This window comes from Mixophyes fleayi, chromosome 4 (assembly GCF_038048845.1).
Source record: "Mixophyes fleayi isolate aMixFle1 chromosome 4, aMixFle1.hap1, whole genome shotgun sequence".
Taxonomy (NCBI): Eukaryota; Metazoa; Chordata; class Amphibia; order Anura; family Limnodynastidae; genus Mixophyes; species Mixophyes fleayi.
The window spans coordinates 19,939,740-19,959,648 of NC_134405.1; the positions used below are offsets into that span (position 1 = coordinate 19,939,740).

General features: G+C 42.0%; 2 protein-coding genes across 6 annotated transcripts in view; one reads left to right on the plus strand and one right to left on the minus strand.

Moving 5' to 3' along the window:
* RANGRF (RAN guanine nucleotide release factor) overlaps window positions 1-19,909 on the minus strand; it is a 105,828-nt gene that overhangs the window by 39,993 nt on the left and 45,926 nt on the right. The gene's annotated exons all lie outside the window — the stretch shown is intronic.
* Window positions 1,558-19,357, plus strand: TNFSF12 (TNF superfamily member 12). 4 transcript variants are annotated; one of them, XM_075206416.1, is made up of 7 exons: window positions 1,563-2,663; window positions 6,247-6,282; window positions 7,708-7,789; window positions 11,643-11,711; window positions 11,960-11,995; window positions 12,068-12,192; window positions 17,313-19,357. In XM_075206416.1, the coding sequence occupies exons 1-7, from the start codon at window positions 2,496-2,498 to the stop codon at window positions 17,562-17,564; spliced, it is 768 nt and encodes a 255-aa protein (XP_075062517.1). In that variant the 5' UTR covers window positions 1,563-2,495; the 3' UTR covers window positions 17,565-19,357. The 4 variants fall into 4 exon arrangements, with proteins under 4 accessions (XP_075062515.1, XP_075062514.1, XP_075062517.1 ...); XM_075206413.1 differs by having other exon boundaries at window positions 1,560-2,663; window positions 11,960-12,192; XM_075206414.1 differs by lacking the exon at window positions 6,247-6,282 and having other exon boundaries at window positions 1,558-2,663; window positions 11,960-12,192.

Sequence of the window (19,909 nt, forward strand, 5' to 3'; positions counted from 1 at the left end):
AAGGTCCACTTACTACAACTAATTCCCCTGTTTTCCAGCGTTCAGCTGACTCCCATTTCTCTTACATTGTACCATAAAGTCCAGCTCAAATGTTTTATATCTACAGGAGTGGAGCAGAACATTAGATTATACTTGTCATGTATAATGTATATATTCATCTTTCAGTTTCTGTTTAAATAAATGGGAACTAGTCACTACATCATAGCCATTAAATGTCCTTAATTACCAAAATGCAATTCCTGTTTTTCTGCAATTAGAATACATGCACAGTACCACTTCTCTTGTTCTGTAAGCCTCGTTAACATTTCTTATTCTGTGTGTATGGATAACAGCCCAGTACCACGTCTCTGATTTCTCTGTGCTGGATGTCATTCTCATATATGTTTTAATTCTGTGTTCGCAAATAACTGCACTTTAGAACTCTAGTTCTGTATGGCTCTAATTCTCAGTATCTGTATTTATTCTGTGTGCATGGGTAATGGTACAGAGCTAATTCTCTACGCTAAAGGCCATTCTCGGTATCTGTTCTTATTCTGTATGCATGGAGAAGAGCACAGTACCACTTCCAGTGTTCTAAATGCTAGATGACTATTGAGGAATATTACAAGGTTAGATTATACGACTGTAGAATTATAGTCTGATGATGTCCGTTGGTTGGGTCATGTTGAGGGCGTAGTACGTTCTGTCCACTATGTAGAGCGCATTGATGCCTAGCAGGGACACATCCTAAGAATCTGTACTTAAATGCTGTCCGTCATCACAATCAGACTGCAAGCTGAATGATAGCAAGTTGCCTATATATGTACCAGGAGATAAATGGTTTAATGGGGTAATATGTAAAAGGAATATTAATTATCCTCCAGCTCCCAGAGTCAGGCTGAGCCAAGCGGAGAAGCTGTCATCTCTCCAGGTGCTCTGTAATTATTGGTGCTGGTCTTGCTAGTACAGCAGGACAAGTGCTGAAGCGGGCGTCCTGTGCAGACCAGTGCATGTCTTTTCATTCCAACAAAGCTGGTATATATATATATATATATTTACATACATACACATTTCTATGGTGTGCCAGTATGTCTTTCTCAACCAAAATCCAAAAAGTACCATCTCAGTTGCATCCAAGAAAAAAAGTGCATTTTACATTCTAAATATGTCACGCAACGGTTCCTGCTCCACTTTACTGAGCGTTGACTGACCGCTGCTGGTTATGATCTATGTACTGCACCCAATTCAGTTTTCTGACGCTGCCGTAACAATCCCCAGATTTTGGACATGAACCCCATTACATCTGGCCGATTTCCCTACAGCCTTTGCACTAAGTATTGTTCTGACCGGAGCAGAGAGGCGTGGGACCCTGCTACAGCCAAGTGTGACACAGATTGGCACACATTCCCACACCCAGCAATAACACACACACACACACACATGCATGTATAATATAAAGTGTAAACAGATATAGTGTGCTTTAATGCCCCCCCCCCCCCACCCCCCCTCCCATTGCCACTCTCCCTTTCTGAATACTCAGCAATTTGTCTGGCAGTCTCCCCCCTTGTCCGCTCCTCCTCTGTTCTGTTCATATCCACTATCTTTCTCCTCCCTCTAACATCTTCTGTGTTTTCCTCCCCCCTCCCTCCCCTTCTCTCTCTATTTCCTGTCATTCTTTTTCTTTTTTTCTCTCTCTCTGGAGTGAATCCAGAAAGAAGAAAAACATACACAGAGGTTTCCAACCAGCTGGATACAACTCCTTCCTCTGTTCCCTCTTCCTCCTCCTTCTCTCCCGAACCCCAGGCTCCTACTTCTCAGGCTGTCACTCTCCCTCGCTAACTACTTCACCCCCTAACGCGTCAACTGCTTCACCCCTCTTGCACAATTTGTATTTTCTCCCCAGCTGAGGCCTCAAGGCTTAATGTCTATGCCTGGACCTACGTGCAGATCTCTGGGGGGCTGATACAACATGGCTGCTCTCTGGTCAACAGCAACTCGACACTTTGTGACCTTGCAAGCTGGTGGGATTTTGGAACAGCAATGAATGCCTGACATCTTTTTTGATTTCCTTCCTTGCTTTTTTGGGGTTGGATTTTAAAACATGGAGATTTATTTGTCACCTGGGGTTTAGGGGTCTTGTCAGCGGAAAGTTTCATTCATTCGCTGGGAAGCTGCGGAGATCGCAAAGGAACGCTGAGAACTTTCCAGGAGAGACGATTTTAGAGAAACTTTTCCCGACTAACCTGTTAATGAGAGAGACATTTTCTCCAGATAATTTTTTTTTCCCTTCCACGATGGTATTTATTTCCCGTCTCTGGACTGTTTAGGAAACCTTTCCCATTACAGGAGAGTTATATAAGAGGATAATGACAATACTGGTACTTTTGCAGGCTGGAATTTAATGCTGCCTTTTCCCACTAAGAAAACTCTGCTAGCGTTGCTCGATTTGCATGCAAGTTAGTTTTAGTGATGAAGAATCGTAGGATGAGTTAGGATTAAGAGACGGATTGATATCAATGTCTCGCTGGAGTAAGAAAGGTGCAGGCAGAGGTGCCCTGCTCCCGCTGCTTCTCCTGGCACTGGCAATAGGGGGCACTGCTCTCTACCTGGCTTCCCTGAACCTGCTACTGACAACCACTGCCTGGGGCCAGAACCTGTGCCAAGGATGGGCACAGCATCAGCAGGTAAGGGAATCTTTTTCTTATATATTTACGTACACCCACTAGCTGCCCAGTATTTTCTCTCATTTTCCATCGACTCGCTTCCACCTTAGGTTCAGCCCACACTGCAGCCATCACCAAGGAGGCGGAGTCAGCCCACCCACTTTCTTACCAGTGCATGCAGCTAACTCTTGTACTGGACAGCCAATAGCAATACAATTAGGAAGGGGGTGGTACGACAAAATTTCAATGGTGACAGACAGCAGTGTAATATCAATCTCTCAAAATTATTTTTAGTGTCCAAATCCTGCAAGGAAGTCAGGGGGCCATACTGGCCTACTCTCCCGGACTGCCTGGGAGACTCCCTTCAGGCATTGCTCCTGGATGAGCAGGCCAGGTTCCCGCCACAATGATGCCATTTGCGCCATCAGGCCTTGGTAGGTGCATCCTGGTGAAGAGATTTGCATCATATGGATTAGTGGACCTGGTTCTATGCTAGGTGGCATTCATTGTCCCTGGGTGCGTGCCCAATGGTGCTGTTCTTACTTGCTGTGTTGTTCTTACTATAACAAAAGTTATTTATGAAAACGGTTGAACTACAGCTACCGGAGGACGCTGTAGTTCATAGCAACCAAACGGCTACGTGTGCACTGGATTTCCGTAACGTCTAACGGCAGGTCAGCTATTGGTCGATCTATCCTCCATCCTATAGAGACACTAAACCTAAAATACAAGACGTAAAATCCTTCAATGCAGACAAGTTTAGATTGCAAGCTCTTTGGTACATGGACCTCTTTCCTGCTGTTTGAACTTGTTGTTGCTCCCGATGTACCACATATACTATAAGGTGCATATTGTTTGGCATAATACAAATAAACACAGACATACATACTGGGCCTCAATTGCAAAATGTGCACACAGGGCCTGATTCATTAAGGAACGTAAATGCCTATACGTGCCGTATATTGAGTAAACTCATCCTGCGCCTGCCCGGAACCGGGGCATACGCCAAAGAACGCAGCAACGTAAACCCTTACTACAGCCTACAATTTCAGTGGCGGAACAGGGAGGGGAATGGGCGTATGCTTGTAGTCAATGTACAGTAAGGGCGCGCCGAGCTCCAGTGCAGCAGCGTCCCATTCAAGCTTTGGTCTCAAAGGTACGAGATTTTCTGTCGTATCGCCTACACCGGTTACAGGTCTGATGTAACGAGTGATAGTGATGACGGCCGAGATGCCTGCTAGAACATGTGTTTGCAATCAAGAGCAACTTGCTAATATATGTATTTTATGGGAGAAAACATTTTATTTTTATTTTTTTTTACAATTTTGTCACTAATGACTAATATTAACAGGTGCCGATAATTAAAAAAAAATTTCCCCTGTGCATTCTGCTATGACCTTACATTTCACATACAGTATGTATAGGACGTATCCTGCAATGTATTGTGTCTGTCAGAGCAGAGTGTACTTAGACCCGTATTCAACAAAAGACGTTTCTTCAGATCAACTTGTAGTTGAATAAGGCCTAGGCCCGATTTAAATGCACTTTAAAAAAAACAACAACGCCATGGAGGAGATTACGTACTACCTCCATGATAGAGGCCATGTCTTCAACCAAGTCTGGGCTCCACGGCTAAACGCGAAAAACGCGTTCTCCCCCCAACTTGATCTTCCTCTGACCTGACCCATGTGCGATGACCGCAGTCCGCTCAATGGACGCCTCCCTCTCAGCTCTTGGCTCGTTATACCCTAACTACCCTCTGAAAACTCGTAGTGTTTAACTTCGTGGTCCCCCCCCCTGCCTAACCCCCACCCTTCCCTTACAATCCCTTTTGTTATTGTATCCTACTTTTAGTATCGCTCTCTAAAAATATAAAAACTGGTCACTTTCTTTCTTTGTCTATTTTTATTTTTAATGTTGTCCTCGAATTGGATACTTTGTAATTGCTGTTTTGGCTTTAGCATGTTCGTTACCTGGTATTATTGTTTTTACGTTTGTATTTTCTTGATTGACCATCGAAAATAAAAAAAATATAAAAACAAAACAAAAAACAACAACGCCATTTACAGTTGTTTGGCGTGCCTTAATGAATCAGTGTAAGTAGATACCCACTGCCATTCGGTTTCATAGGACTTCCATGGAGAATTACTTTTGCATTATTTCGCTTCTGATTGTCCGATCTTCTCCACCCTGAGCAGAAAGTCTCTGTGATCGTCTGTTAAACAGGGAACAGCAAACGTAAAACGAGCGCTCTCCACCCCTTTTTTTCATTTAAATATCTTATCCCAAAAAATTTAAATCTCTTTTTTCTGCATGTTGGAGTAATATGAAGCCAATAAGTGCACATAGCCCTCATTCACCCAGAAACACCCCGATCACGCAGCTTCTACCATCAGATGGCGCCCTCTGGGCCTGTCGATTTAAACCCATTCTGTAAGAATGAACAAAACTTGGCACCTGATATCCCTGAGTTCCTCTGTGATCCGACTATAATCTCAAGTATCTTTTCTTTTGACTCAGGTTTAACATATATATATATATATATATATATATATATATACAGTATTTGGGAATATCACTAGCACCTTTTATATATATTAATATTCTTTTAATGGTCCTTTCTGGCATTGACCAGATTTCATTTAGCGCTATAAGGAATTTATAATTATACAAATGCGGGATTTACGATTCTGTAGTTTTGCCAGTTAATATGGGCTATTGCAGGTTCTACAGGCGTGGGGGGTGATATTTGAGTACATAGAAACATTTGACGCTAAAAAAAGAATCTACAGGTCAAACTAGTCTGCCCCCTTATTTGTTTTTCTGCTTCTGTTGGTGGTAATATGCACATAGGTCTCATGGCCATCCCTGTGCCAGAACAGAATCTGATGCATGTAAAACTGACTTTTAATTTGGTGCGGTTATTTCAGTGAACCTGTGTGCAGAGGCCCCCGCGGTTATTTAAGTGAACCTGTGAGCAGAGGCCCCTGCGGTTATTTAAGTGAACCTGTGTGCAGAGGCCCCCGCGGTTATTTAAGTGAACCTGTGAGCAGAGGCCCCCGCGGTTATTTCAGTGAACCTGTGTGCAGAGGCCCCCGCGGTTATTTCAGTGAACCTGTGTGCAGAGGCCCCCGCGGTTATTTCAGTGAACCTGTGAGCAGAGGCCCCTGCCATTGCTTGGGTCCCGTTGAGGTTGAGTCGTCTTTGGGGCAACGGTGCATTGAAAATGTAATTAGCCACTAATGATGTACCAGGCCTTTGCGCATTGTACATATTGTCCCACATGCACCTGTTTTCTGTGCACTCTCTAACCGGGAGAACTGCCCAGTTTGAGGTCTGTTCCTCTGCGGTGTGTTCTCAATGGATGACACAAGGACTTTGAGCTGTCCTAAATGGAGCAAATGTACTCTTGGAGTCCCGTGATAAATCTGTGTATGAAGTATTTACTGTGATCCATATTGTCTGATGAATATCCTGTGCTTTGGTCTGTTCACGCTCTGCATGTTATCCGTTAGGAAAGCATCAAACAAAATGCTCATACAATGCACTAAACCTTTCATATTCTTATTGCACATAAACCCGTTCTGCATCGTCTACATTTCAGGTGGGTCCACTACGAGATCCTAGCTCTGACGCTCAGGTAAGATATCTGCATCTATTCATTGACATAATAATGTTCCACGCCACGTACCGCACATGGCTCACCCAGACACAAAGGGATCCACAGTGCCTCCCACCAGACTGGCACGGCTAAACAGACCTTTTATTTGCTAAATTGCTTTAGTGATTGTTTGTTGACTTACAGTTAATCTATTTAATCTCCACTCCTCTGTCACATCACACTCCTGACTCTTCCAATGGTACAGATAACAATAGATAATTTCATACCGCTGTAATGTATGCAAAACTGTCCAAATGACGTAATACAAGACTCAAAATTAAGTGAAATGTTTATGAATATGTCTTTGTGTAAACCGATTCTGAAGCTTAGCATTGTCTATTTTAGGTCAAAGTTTCTTCCTCTACATGTTCATGCAAAACCAGTGGGTAAAATCCTAAATTTTTCCCTATTTGAGGTTGTGACCGACAACTGGTGCACTTGGGTTGTATAATACGGCAATTAGACCCTCCATGGAAGTTATCTTGGCACCATTGCATAGTTCGTAAGAAAAAAGACATAGGTCAACAGGTTCAATTTGTCATGCATGTTTGAAGGCGTAGTGCCATAACTAAAGGTCTTGGTGAAACATCCAAGCTTGTTCCTTAACATCTCCCAACCAATAACAACCTACTAGCTCACATAGAAACAATATGTTACATTGTCCTCGTCCCCTTGGCTCTTATTACTCTTATTTGACTTTTGTGTCCTGTCCGCCCCTCTCATGACTATACCCTTCGGCTTGTATGTTCACCTCACAGCCCTCCACCTTGTCTGCTCTTTTCCTCACTTCCCAGTTGTCTTCTACCTCCTTGCAGAGTGTGACTTTTGACTTCCTTCCTGGAAGACAGTCTAGTCCTCATTTAGAAAACCTTCAATAACTGCTATCAGCCAGGTCACCAGGAGGGGAAAAGAAACTAACTCGCTTTAGCCAACAAAATATAAAGTTGACCAGGCTGGCCTCCCAGGGGACCTTGACCCAGTAGCCAAGGCCCTAACCATGCCCCCTCAGATGAACATTAGTCAGAAGCCCTAATGCTATTCACTCAATTTGTTCAGCCCCCTTCAATAGAGTTGAGCTAGAGCTTTACGTCCTATACGGGAGGGGTAGTCTAAAAGTGGACTGGACGCAGAATGCCCAACTGTTCAGCCGAGCTCTGAGCCCAACACAGCTCAGGAAACATGGGGGGAACCCGCCAATACCTACAAAATGGAGAGGGGCAGGTGTGAAAGTGCGGTTTGGTCTCCAAGTACAGTCACATCACAATGTAACGCAGTTCATGATAAAATAAAAAAAAACATAATGGAAAACATTTTCAACTGTTGACAGGATAGGCAGGCTATAGACACCAGAAGGTTATCCAAATCAAAAACATATTATAAGACACTGAATATTTTGTCTTACAGATCTTTTATCAGAATGTCTGGGAAAAACACCAGTTTCTGTATCAGAAGCTGACGGAGGAGAGGCGACGTCACAGACGCTCAGGTAATGGAGAGTACACAACAGGGCAGGTTACGTCAATAAATACTAGTCCGGGAGGTCTGTGTGATGATCTCTCACCTTTTAGTATTGCTGTTCTCCCTACGGCATGGCAGTGGATCCTACTTTGACATTTTGATGGAGTGCCGACATGTATTTGTTACATATTCCCCATACAATGAGGCACATCAAAGCACTGAGATGTTATTTAACATGGTGCATCAGTCCTGTGAGATGTTCTTATATTAGGGTCCAGCAAAGAGTTAGATACACAATTGAAACCCTCAAATAAGGACATCTCACAGGACTGGTGTGTCTAATTCTATGCTGGACTCCTCATATAAGAACATCTCACAGGACTTGTGTGTCTAATTCTATGCTGGAATCCTCATATAAGAACATCTCACAGGCCTAGTGTGTCTAATTCTATGCTGGACTCCTCATATAAGAACATCTCACAGGACTGGTGTGTCTAATTCTATGCTGGAATCCTCATATAAGAACATCTCACAGGACTGGTGTGTCTAATACTATGCTGGAATCCTCATATAAGAACATCTCACGGGACTGGTGTATCTAATTCTATGCTGGAATCCTCATATAAAAACATCTCACGGGACTAGTTTGTCTAATTCTATGCTGGAATCCCCATATAAGAACATCTCACGGGACTGGTGTATCTAATTCTATGATGGAATCCTCATATAAGAACATCTCACAGGACTGGTGTATCTAATTCTATGCTGGAATCCTCATATAAGAACATCTCACAGGACAGGTGTATCTAATTCTATGCTGGAATCCTCATATAAGAACATCTCACAGGACTGGTGTGTCTAATACTATGCTGGAATCCTCATATAAGAACATCTCACGGGACTGGTGTGTCTAATTATATGCTGAATTCCTCATATAAGAACATCTCACAGGACTGGTGTATCTAATTCTATGCTGGAATCCTCCTATAAGAACATCTCACGGGACTGGTGTGTCTAATTATATGCTGAACTCCTCATACATGAACATCTCACAGGACTGGTGTGTCTAATTCTATGCTGGAATCCTCCTATAAGAACATCTCACGGGACTGGTGTGTCTAATTCTATGCTGGAATCCTCATATAAGAACATCTCACGGGACTGGTGTATCTAATTCTATGATGGAATCCTCATATAAGAACATCTCACGGGACTAGTGTGTCTAATTCTATGCTGGAATCCCCATATAAGAACATCTCACGGGACTGGTGTATCTAATTCTATGCTGGAATCCTCATATAAAAACATCTCACAGGACTGGTGTGTCTAATTCTATGCTGGAATCCTCATATAAGAACATCTCACAGGACTGGTGTGTCCAATTCTATGCTGGAATCCTCATATAAGAACATCTCACGGGACTGGTGTATCTAATTCTATGATGGAATCCTCATATAAGAACATCTCATGGGACTAGTGTGTCTAATTCTATGCTGGAATCCCCATATAAGAACATCTCACGGGACTGGTGTATCTAATTCTGTGATGGAATCCTCATATAAGAACATCTCACAGGACTGGTGTGTCTAATTCTGTGCTGGAATCCTCATATAAGAACATCTCACAGGACTGGTGTATCTAATTCTATGCTGGAATCCTCATATAAGAACATCTCACAGGACAGGTGTATCTAATTCTATGCTGGAATCCTCATATAAGAACATTTCACAGGACTGGTGTGTCTAATACTATGCTGGAATCCTCATATAAGAACATCTCACAGGACTGGTGTGTCTAATTATATGCTGAATTCCTCATATAAGAACATCTCACAGGACTGGTGTATCTAATTCTATGCTGGAATCCTCCTATAAGAACATCTCACGGGACTGGTGTGTCTAATTCTATGCTGGAATCCTCATATAAGAACATCTCACGGGACTGGTGTGTCTAATACTATGCTGGAATCCTCCTATAAGAACATCTCACGGGACTGGTGTGTCTAATTCTATGCTGAAATCCTCATATAAGAACATCTCCCGGGACTGGTGTGTCTAATGCTATGTTGTAATCCTCATATAAGAACATCTCACGGGACTGGTGTGTCTAATTATATGCTGGAATCCTCCTATAAGAACATCTCACGGGACTGGTGTGTCTAATGCAATGCTGGAATCCTCATATAAGAACATCTCACAGGACTGGTGTGTCTAATTCTATGCTGGAATCCTCATATAAGAACATCTCACAGGACTGGTGTGTCTAATACTATGCTGGAATCCTCATATAAGAACATCTCACGGGACTGGTGTGTCTAATTATATGCTGAACTCCTCATATAAGAACATCTCACAGGACTGGTGTGTCTAATTCTATGCTGGAATCCAACTATAAGAACATCTCACGGGACTGGTGTGTCTAATTCTATGCTGGAATCCTCATATAAGAACATCTCCCGGGACTGGTGTGTCTAATTATATGCTGAACTCCTCATATAAGAACATCTCACAGGACTGGTGTGTCTAATTCTATGCTGGAATCCTCCTATAAGAACATCTCACGGGACTGGTGTGTCTAATTCTATGCTGGAATCCTCCTATAAGAACATCTCACAGGACTGGTGTGTCTAATTCTATGCTGGAATCCTCATATAAGAACATCTCACAGGACTGGTGTGTCTAATTCTATGCTGGAATCCTCCTATAAGAACATCTCCTGGGACTGGTGTGTCTAATACTATGCTGGAATCCTCATATAAGAACATCACACGGGATTGGTGTGTTTAATTTTATGCTGGAATCCTCATATAAGAACATCTCCCGGGACTGGTGTGTCTAATAATATGCTGGAATCCCCATATAAGAACATCTCACAGGACTGGTGTGTCTAATACTATGCTGGAATCCTCATATAAGAACATCTCCCGGGACTGGTGTGTCTAATAATATGCTGGAATTCCCATATAAGAACATCTCACGGGACTGGTGTGTCCAATTATATGCTGAACTCCTCATATAAGAACATCTCACGGGACTGGTGTGTCTAATTAAATGCTGGAATCCTCATATAAGAACATCTCACAGGACTGGTGTGTCTAATTCTATGCTGGAATCTTCCTATAAGAACATCTCACGGGACTGGTGTGTCTAATTCTATGCTGGAATCCTCATATAAGAACATCTCCCGGGACTGGTGTGTCTAATTCTATGTTGTAATCCTCATATAAGAACATCTCCCGGGACTGGTGTATCTAATTCTATGTTGTAATCCTCATATAAGAACATCTCACGGGACTGGTGTATCTAATTCTATGCTGGAATCCTCATATAAGAACATCTCCTGGGACTGGTGTGTCTAATACTATGCTGGAATCCTCCTATAAGAACATCTCACGGGACTGGTGTGTCTAATTCTATGCTGGAATCCTCATATAAGAACATCTCCCGAGACTGGTGTGTCTAATTCTATGCTGGAATCCTCATATAAGAACATCTCACGGGACTGGTGTGTCTAATTCTATGCTGGAATCCTCCTATAAGAACATCTCACAGGACTGGTGTGTCCAATTATATGCTGGAATCCTCCTATAAGAACATCTCACAGGACTGGTGTGTCTAATTCTATGCTGAACTCCTCATATAAGAACATCTCACAGGACTGGTGTGTCTAATTCTATGCTGGACTCCTCATATAAGAACATCTCACGGGACTGGTGTGTCTAATTCTATGCTGGACACATCCAAGCGTAGATGTGAGACTTTAAAAGGGGAGAACCTGAACATAGAGAGAGACATCAATCCTGTGACATGTCATGACAGTGACTCTTTGTGATAATCTGAGATAATATTTTAACCATTTACATTTCTTGGTTCCTTTCCCAGCAAACAACAATAGGAAAAACAGACAATCGAATCGTAAATCTCCACCGATCTCCGCAGCTCATTACGAAGGTAATACTTTCTTTAAAGAGCCATAACTTGACATGATTCCTTTATATTGCCCAATTAGAGTCTATTAGTATAGCCCGCATACTACAAAGCACCACTGATATGTTATCGTTAATAAATATAATATCCTATTACCACTATTATCCCTTCTTCAGTTAATGTGACTCTGACACTGTGACTCTAACATCCCCTACTGGTGTATTGAATAAGCACACACTACATATATAAGAGCTCTCTTTGTGTCTTTGCAGTTAAATTGGCGAAGGGAGCAATAGCGATGAATGCAGGTAAGTTGTTCAGAGACATATTTCTCTCTAATTTCAATGTGCAATACAAACCCACAATCTTTACAATTGCAGATAAGAATGGTACAATCCGGTACTGGACGGAGATCCCAAGGAATTCTACCAGCCCAACCAAATATAATGAAGGAAGGGGGGAGTTTATCGTGAACCATAAAGGACTGTATTATCTGTATTGCCAGGTGAGTGGTCTAAACCTCCTGAGTGTTCTATATTCCGTTCTTCATCTCTCACCCATCCATCAACTGGATATTTCCTATCTTCACCCTGCTGCTCCATCTCTCTCACTTTGTGTACCATATGATAAATCACAAATATTATATTGACTACCACCCTTACACATCAACTGACTGCGTCCACTTAGTCTCCATCCTCTCATTCTCTGTGCTTACCATATATTCAATAATATATACCCTAACTACCAATACTGTATTCTAATCAACCCATCAATTGTCTTCATAATTTCAACATTTCTCTTTCATCCTCAATCATATATGTCCTATGTATCTCAACCCACACCCACCAAACCATCAACTGGCTCAATTCTCTCACCTTCTCTATTTGTCCATCTTCAAATCATATCTACACCAATCAGCCATAACATTGAAACCCACTGCCTAATATTGTGTAGGTCCCCCCTTAGTGCTGTCAAATCAGCTCTGACCTGTCCAGGCATGGTTTCCACAAGACCTCTGAAGGTGTCCTGTGGTATCTGGCAGCAAGACATTAGTAACAGATTCTTTAAGTCCTGTAAGTTGCAAGGTGGGGCCTCCATGGCTCGGACTTGTTTTTTCAGCACATCCCACAGATGCTCCTTCCTTGGCCCACTTTTGGTAGGTTCTAACCACTGCATAACGGGAACACCCCACAAGACCTGCCGTTCTGGAGATGCTCTGACCCAGTCGTCTAGCCATCACAATTTGGCCCTTGTAAAAGTCACTCAGATCTTTACGCTTGCCCATTTTTCCAGCTTCCAACACATTATATATCCCACCCCTTGACAGGTGCCATTGTGACGAGATTACCAATGTTATTCACTTTACATGTCGGTGGTTTTAATGTTGTGGCTGATCGGTGTATCTTACTACAACCCCCAACCCATCAACTATCTTCAAGCTCACCCTTTCTCCCTGTCTATCACATGTTCAGGTATATAAATTGTACTTACTACCATCCCAACCCATCAATTAATTTCATCCTTTCACTCTCTCTCCACCACATCCTCAATCACATAGAACAAATGTACTACCCCCATATTGTTCCATCAACCGTTTTCATATTCTTATTCTATCACATATTCTGTCAGATATACCCTACTTACCGCCCACTCTATACCAACATCTTCAATCAGGTATATCCGATTTACTACCACACAGGTTATCTGTCCTCATCTTCTTACTTTCTCTTTCTATCTGACACATCTTTAATCATACATACCATACTCATTACAGCTTCTCTACTTCAGAGGTATTTATCCTGTCACTCTCTCTCTCTGCATTCTCAGTCATGTACACCCTACTAACACCCCCACCTTTCAACTGTCTTTATGCTGTCATCCTCTCTCTCTGATTATTGCACCTTTAATCTCATATATCCTACTTACTACCACTGTCACCCATCAACTGTCTTCATCCTCACTCCCTTTGTCTATCATGTATACCCTAGTTACCAATATCCCGTATGGATCATTCCATCAACTGTCTTCATCTTCTTACTCCCTTTATCTACATCTTCAACCATGTATACCCTCATTACCAATATCCCGTATGGATCATCCCATCAACTGTCTTCATCCTCTCACTCCCTTTGTCTACATCTTCAACCATGTATACCCTCATTACCAATATCCTGTATGGATCATCCCATCAACTGTCTTCATCCTCTCACTCCCTTTGTCTACGTCTTCAACCATGTATACCCTCATTACCAATATCCCGTATGGATCATCCCATCAACTGTCTTCATCTTCTCACTCCCTTTGTCTACATCTTCAACCATGTATACCCTCATTACCAATATCCCGTATGGATCATCCCATCAACTGTCTTCATCTTCTCACTCCCTTTGTCTCCATCTTTAACCATGTATACCCTCATTACCAATATCCCGTATGGATCATCCTATCAACTGTCTTCATCTTCTCACTCCCTTTGTCTACATCTTCAACCATGTATACCCTCATTACCAATATCCCGTATGGATCATCCCATCAACTGTCTTCATCTTCTCACTCCCTTTGTCTACATCTTCAACCATGTATACCCTCATTACCAATATCCCGTATGGATCATCCCATCAACTGTCTTCATCTTCTCACTCCCTTTGTCTCCATCTTCAACCATGTATACCCTCATTACCAATATCCCGTATGGATCATCCCATCAACTGTCTTCATCTTCTCACTCCCTTTGTCTACATCTTCAATCATGTATACCCTCATCACCAATATCCTGTATGGATCATCCCATCAACTGTGTTCATCTTCTCACTCCCTTTGTCTACATCTTCAATCATGTATACCCTACTTACCAATATCCCGTATGAATCATCCCATCAACTGTCTTCATCCTCTCACTCCCTTTGTCTACATCTTCAACCATGTATACCCTAGTTACCAATATCCAGTATGGATCATCCCATCAACTGTCTTCATCATCTCACTCCCTTTGTCTACATCTTCAACCATGTATACCCTATTTACCAATATCCAGTATGGATCATCCCATCAACTGTCTTCATCCTCTCACTCCCTTTGTCTACATCTTCAACCATGTATACCCTACTTACCAATATCCCGTATGAATCATCCCATCAACTGTCTTCATCTTCTCACTCCCTTTGTCTACATCTTCAACCATGTATACCCTCATTACCAATATCCCGTATGGATCATCCCATCAACTGTTTTCATCTTCTCACTCCCTTTGTCTACATCTTCAATCATGTATACCCTCATCACCAATATCCTGTATGGATCATCCCATCAACTGTGTTCATCTTCTCACTCCCTTTGTCTACATCTTCAATCATGTATACCCTACTTACCAATATCCCGTATGAATCATCCCATCAACTGTCTTCATCCTCTCACTCCCTTTGTCTACATCTTCAACCATGTATACCCTAGTTACCAATATCCAGTATGGATCATCCCATCAACTGTCTTCATCATCTCACTCCCTTTGTCTACATCTTCAACCATGTATACCCTCATTACCAATATTCTGTATGGATCATCCCATCAACTGTCTTCATCCTCTCACTCCCTTTGTCTACGTCTTCAACCATGTATACCCTCATTACCAATATCCCGTATGAATCATTCCATCAACTGTCTTCATCTTCGCACTCCCTTTGTCTACATCTTCAACCATGTATACCCTCATTACCAATATCCCGTATGAATCATCCCATCAACTGTCTTCATCCTCTCACTCCCTTTGTCTACATCTTCAACCATGTATACCATAGTTACCAATATCCTGTATGAATCATCCCATCAACTGTCTTCATCTTCTCACTCCCTTTGTCTACATCTTCAACCATGTATACCCTCATTACCAATATCCCGTATGAATCATTCCATCAACTGTCTTCATCTTCTCACTCCCTTTGTCTACATATTCAACCATGTATACCCTAGTTACCAATATCCCGTATGGATCATTCCATCAACTGTCTTCATCTTCTTACTCCCTTTATCTACATCTTCAACCATGTATACCCTCATTACCAATATCCCGTATGGATCATCCCATCAACTGTCTTCATCCTCTCACTCCCTTTGTCTACATCTTCAACCATGTATACCCTCATTACCAATATCCTGTATGGATCATCCCATCAACTGTCTTCATCCTCTCACTCCCTTTGTCTACGTCTTCAACCATGTATACCCTCATTACCAATATCCCGTATGAATCATTCCATCAACTGTCTTCATCTTCTCACTCCCTTTGTCTACATCTTCAACCATGTATACCCTCATTACCAATATCCCGTATGAATCATCCCATCAACTGTCTTCATCCTCTCACTCCCTTTGTCTACATCTTCAACCATGTATACCATAGTTACCAATATCCTGTATGGATCATCCCATCAACTGTCTTCTTCCTCTCACTCCCTTTTTCTACGTCTTTAACCATGTATACAATAGTTACCAATATCCCGTATGGATCATTCCATCAACTGTCTTCATCTTCTCACTCCCTTTGTCTACATCTTCAACCATGTATACCCTCATTACCAATATCCCGTATGGATCATCCCATCAACTGTCTTCATCCTCTCACTCCCTTTTTCTACGTCTTTAACCATGTATACAATAGTTACCAATATCCCGTATGGATCATTCCATCAACTGTCTTCATCTTCTCACTCCCTTTGTCTACATCTTCAATCATGTATACCCTACTTACCAATATCCTGTATGGATCATCCCATCAACTGTCTTCATCCTTTCATTATCTCTCTGTATACCACATTTCAATCATATTTACTACCATTTCCCATCATTTAACTGTTTTTACCCTCTCCTGCTAATTCTTTGTACCACATCTTCACTTATATATCCCCACATACCACCCCACCACATCAACTATCTTGGCATTCTCTGTCTGTCTAACACATCTTCAACCATATATACCCTACTTACGACCACTCCCCAGCCATCTTCATTCTCTCAGTTTCTTTGTCTACCACATCTTCAGTCATATATACCCCACTTAGTACCACTTCCTACCCATCAACTGTTTTCATCCCGTCCCTCTCTCTACGTCTACTCCATCTTTTATACATAGTTGCCTTCAGATCTCATATTGCGACAAATTACTTTAAAAACGTATATATGCAAAAGTGAGTCAAGTATCAGAAATTGCATTTTATGTCAATATTATACAGTTTTGACAGACATGTCCTGTAAAGCTTCAGCTATCTTTAGTTATACGATTTGGAGAATTTTAACGTTCTGTAGCCTGTTGTGGGGGCAGCTACACATGTCAGGTCCTGCAGCTCAATCTGAAGGCGGGATCAATATCCAACATTCCGTGCTTGGGTGCTGCCGTCACATCACTTCATCATCTATTTATTTATATAGCGCCACTAATTCCGCAGCGCTGTACAGAGACCTCACTCACATCAGTCACTGCCCCATCGGAGCTTACAATCTAAATCCCTCTCTCTACGTCTACCGTATCTTCAGTCGTATGTATATATTGTGCCGCTCTGTTGTTTTATTTAATGTATGCACATCTTTTCCCTGTTTCCGCCTCATCACTTCACTTCACGTCTCTCCTTCCAGGTGCACTTTAATGAGGGCCGCAGCAGCTACATCAAACTAGATCTACTTCTGGATGGCAAATTGATCTTCCGCTGCCTACAAGAATTTTCCGCTACTGCTGCCAGCATCCGTGACCCCAAATTAAAGCACTGCAGTGTTTCTGGGCTTGTGATCCTCCACCCTGGCAACTTCCTTCGTATCAGCACCCTCCCTGAAGCCAGCTTGCGGGTAGATAACTACCTCACCTACTTTGGTCTCTTCCAGGTGCACTGAAACTTTCCATTGTAGGGTGGAAGCGGAAAGAGAGAAAGAATTTCCATCCCCTTATGAACTATAATACCCCATGTCTGGACTACATGCGCCAGAGGTCATTTCAAATATCGGAACAGATAATTCTGGAGGAGAGCACCCAGAAAACATTGCACTTTAATTCCAGAAGCAGAATGGTTAGAATATTACAATATTAAAAGTATCACAAATCCGGAAAATGAGAAGACCACAAAATCCTATAAACCACTACGTGCTCCCCTTTCACTTCGAGAGAGACATGAAATTGTACTGCAAACACACAGCACATTAATGAGGAAGTCTACAGTATAACGTATTTCAAGTCCAAAGTCAACAAGAAATCAAGATTGCACTGTCCATAATGAGCTGCAGATCAAAGAACAGAAAATACAGGGGTCAGCAGTTTCGTGGTGGACCCAAGTCTAGAATCGGACAGAAGCAGAAGAGTTATAGATGAAAATCATCTGTCCAAATTTAGAGATACTGTGCTTTATAATGCAGAAAAAAAACCACTGCAAAATGGTCACGAAAAACCCAAGATGCATCACAAAGAAACCAGGAGCAATCAGGACAACAAGGAAGTAAAGGATAAAAATTGTGAATTTACTAGCCTCTGGGTCATTGCAAATCTTGATCCAAAGACAAAACGGAACTGTCCAAAAGGCATAACGTAACTCCAGATTGATAGGGAAGTGAAAATAATACTACATGATGGTGGAGACGGTTAAGAGTGAACGGCCTGGAAAGCAGAACTTACAGAAACAGAAGAAAGGACTGTGTGGCTTAGTTTAGGGAACCGTCGCAAGCTTTTACAATTATTCTAGTTAACATCAAATATGCTATATTTTGGGTTATTTATATGCTTTAATATTCAGAAAACCCAAGCGGTTTGTGTGGGCTGCAGCTATCCAACCCACACGTGTATGCGAGACAACAGAGCACTCATTATTCAGACAACAGGACAACGCTATTGTCCAGACAAAGCAAAGTAATGCTTGTTGCCAAAGGCAGGATCTACCGGGAGCCACATGGATTATAAACCCACAGTCAGAAAGACAGATTAGGATTACATGCCCCAATCACAAATCCAGCACTACTGGGAGAACTCGGGATCACTAGGAATAGCACCGGCTGGTGAACCTTCACTTGGGTGTCCTTATATAACCAGCCTAATTCCTCGACCAGCACTGCGCTTAAAACCTGTTTATACTGTGTTAGAACGCCCCATTGTGGCCATTTATTAGGGTTTTTTTTCCTCCTTGGGTGAAAATAGCCATTGGCCCATCTCATCTATGCTGACATACTATATATTCTGTATATGCTGAAAACTGCAACCTTTTATTCCTTGGTTTGTGTGGGTGTTAAAGGAAACGCCAACAGCAAAGCTCACGGCCCTAATCTGGGGAACATTCTTGCAGAGTCAGTGTTGCAGGATAGGACATGAATATATAATAACGCCTTTAATAGATAAAGATATATATATATATATATATATATATATATATATATATATATATCATATCAGAAAATAAACAAACGTATGTATGGCAGGACTACCAAGTTCAGCATGACTAGCACATCTGGAAGGCAGAATGGCGCCGAACTTGCAGGGAGCCCTATGTATAGTCTTGGTTCCTTCCATATTTCACTGCACCTCCCCCCTCCCCTAAAGCACTGTGTGGACTGTTCCTGATCATCACTGTTTCATACAGGTCATAACCTGGTATTCGCTGAATTCATATAATACTGATCACTTTCTAATAAAACTATATTTTATACATAGTTGCCTTTAGATCTGATATTGCGACAAATTACTTTAAAAAAATATATATATATGCAAAAGTGGGTCAGAAATTGCATTTTATGTCAATATTATACAGTTTTGACAGACATTTCCTGTAAAGCTTCAGCTATCTTTAGTTGTACGATTGGGGGAATGTTAATGATCTGTAGCCAATGGATCGTCGTGGGGGCGGCTACACATGTCAGGTCCTGCAGCTCAAACTGAAGGCGGGATCATTGTCCAAGATTCCGTGCTGGGTGCTGCTATCACATCACTTCATCATCTAATTATTTATATAGCGCCACTAATTCCGCAGCGCTGTACAGAGAACTCACTCACAACAGTCCCTGCCCCATTGGAGCTTACAATCTAAATCCCCTAACACACACACACACACACACAGACTAGGGTAAATTTAATAGGAGCCAATTAACCTACCAGTATGTTTTTGGAGTGTGGGAGGAAACAGGAGCACCCAAAGGAAACCCACGCAAAATCGGGGAGAACACACCAACTCCACACAGATAAGGCCATGGTTGGGAAATAA

Excerpts from the sequence above, each read along its gene's own strand:
- TNFSF12 (XM_075206413.1), top strand. The coding sequence starts at position 2,496 with ATGTCTCGCTGGAGTAAGAAAGGTGCAGGCAGAGGTGCCCTGCTCCCG. Across the intron at positions 2,664-6,246 it reads GATGGGCACAGCATCAGCAG|GTGGGTCCACTACGAGATCC; the intron begins GTAAGGGAATCT and ends TCTACATTTCAG. Across the intron at positions 7,790-11,642 it reads GCGACGTCACAGACGCTCAG|CAAACAACAATAGGAAAAAC; the intron begins GTAATGGAGAGT and ends TTCCTTTCCCAG.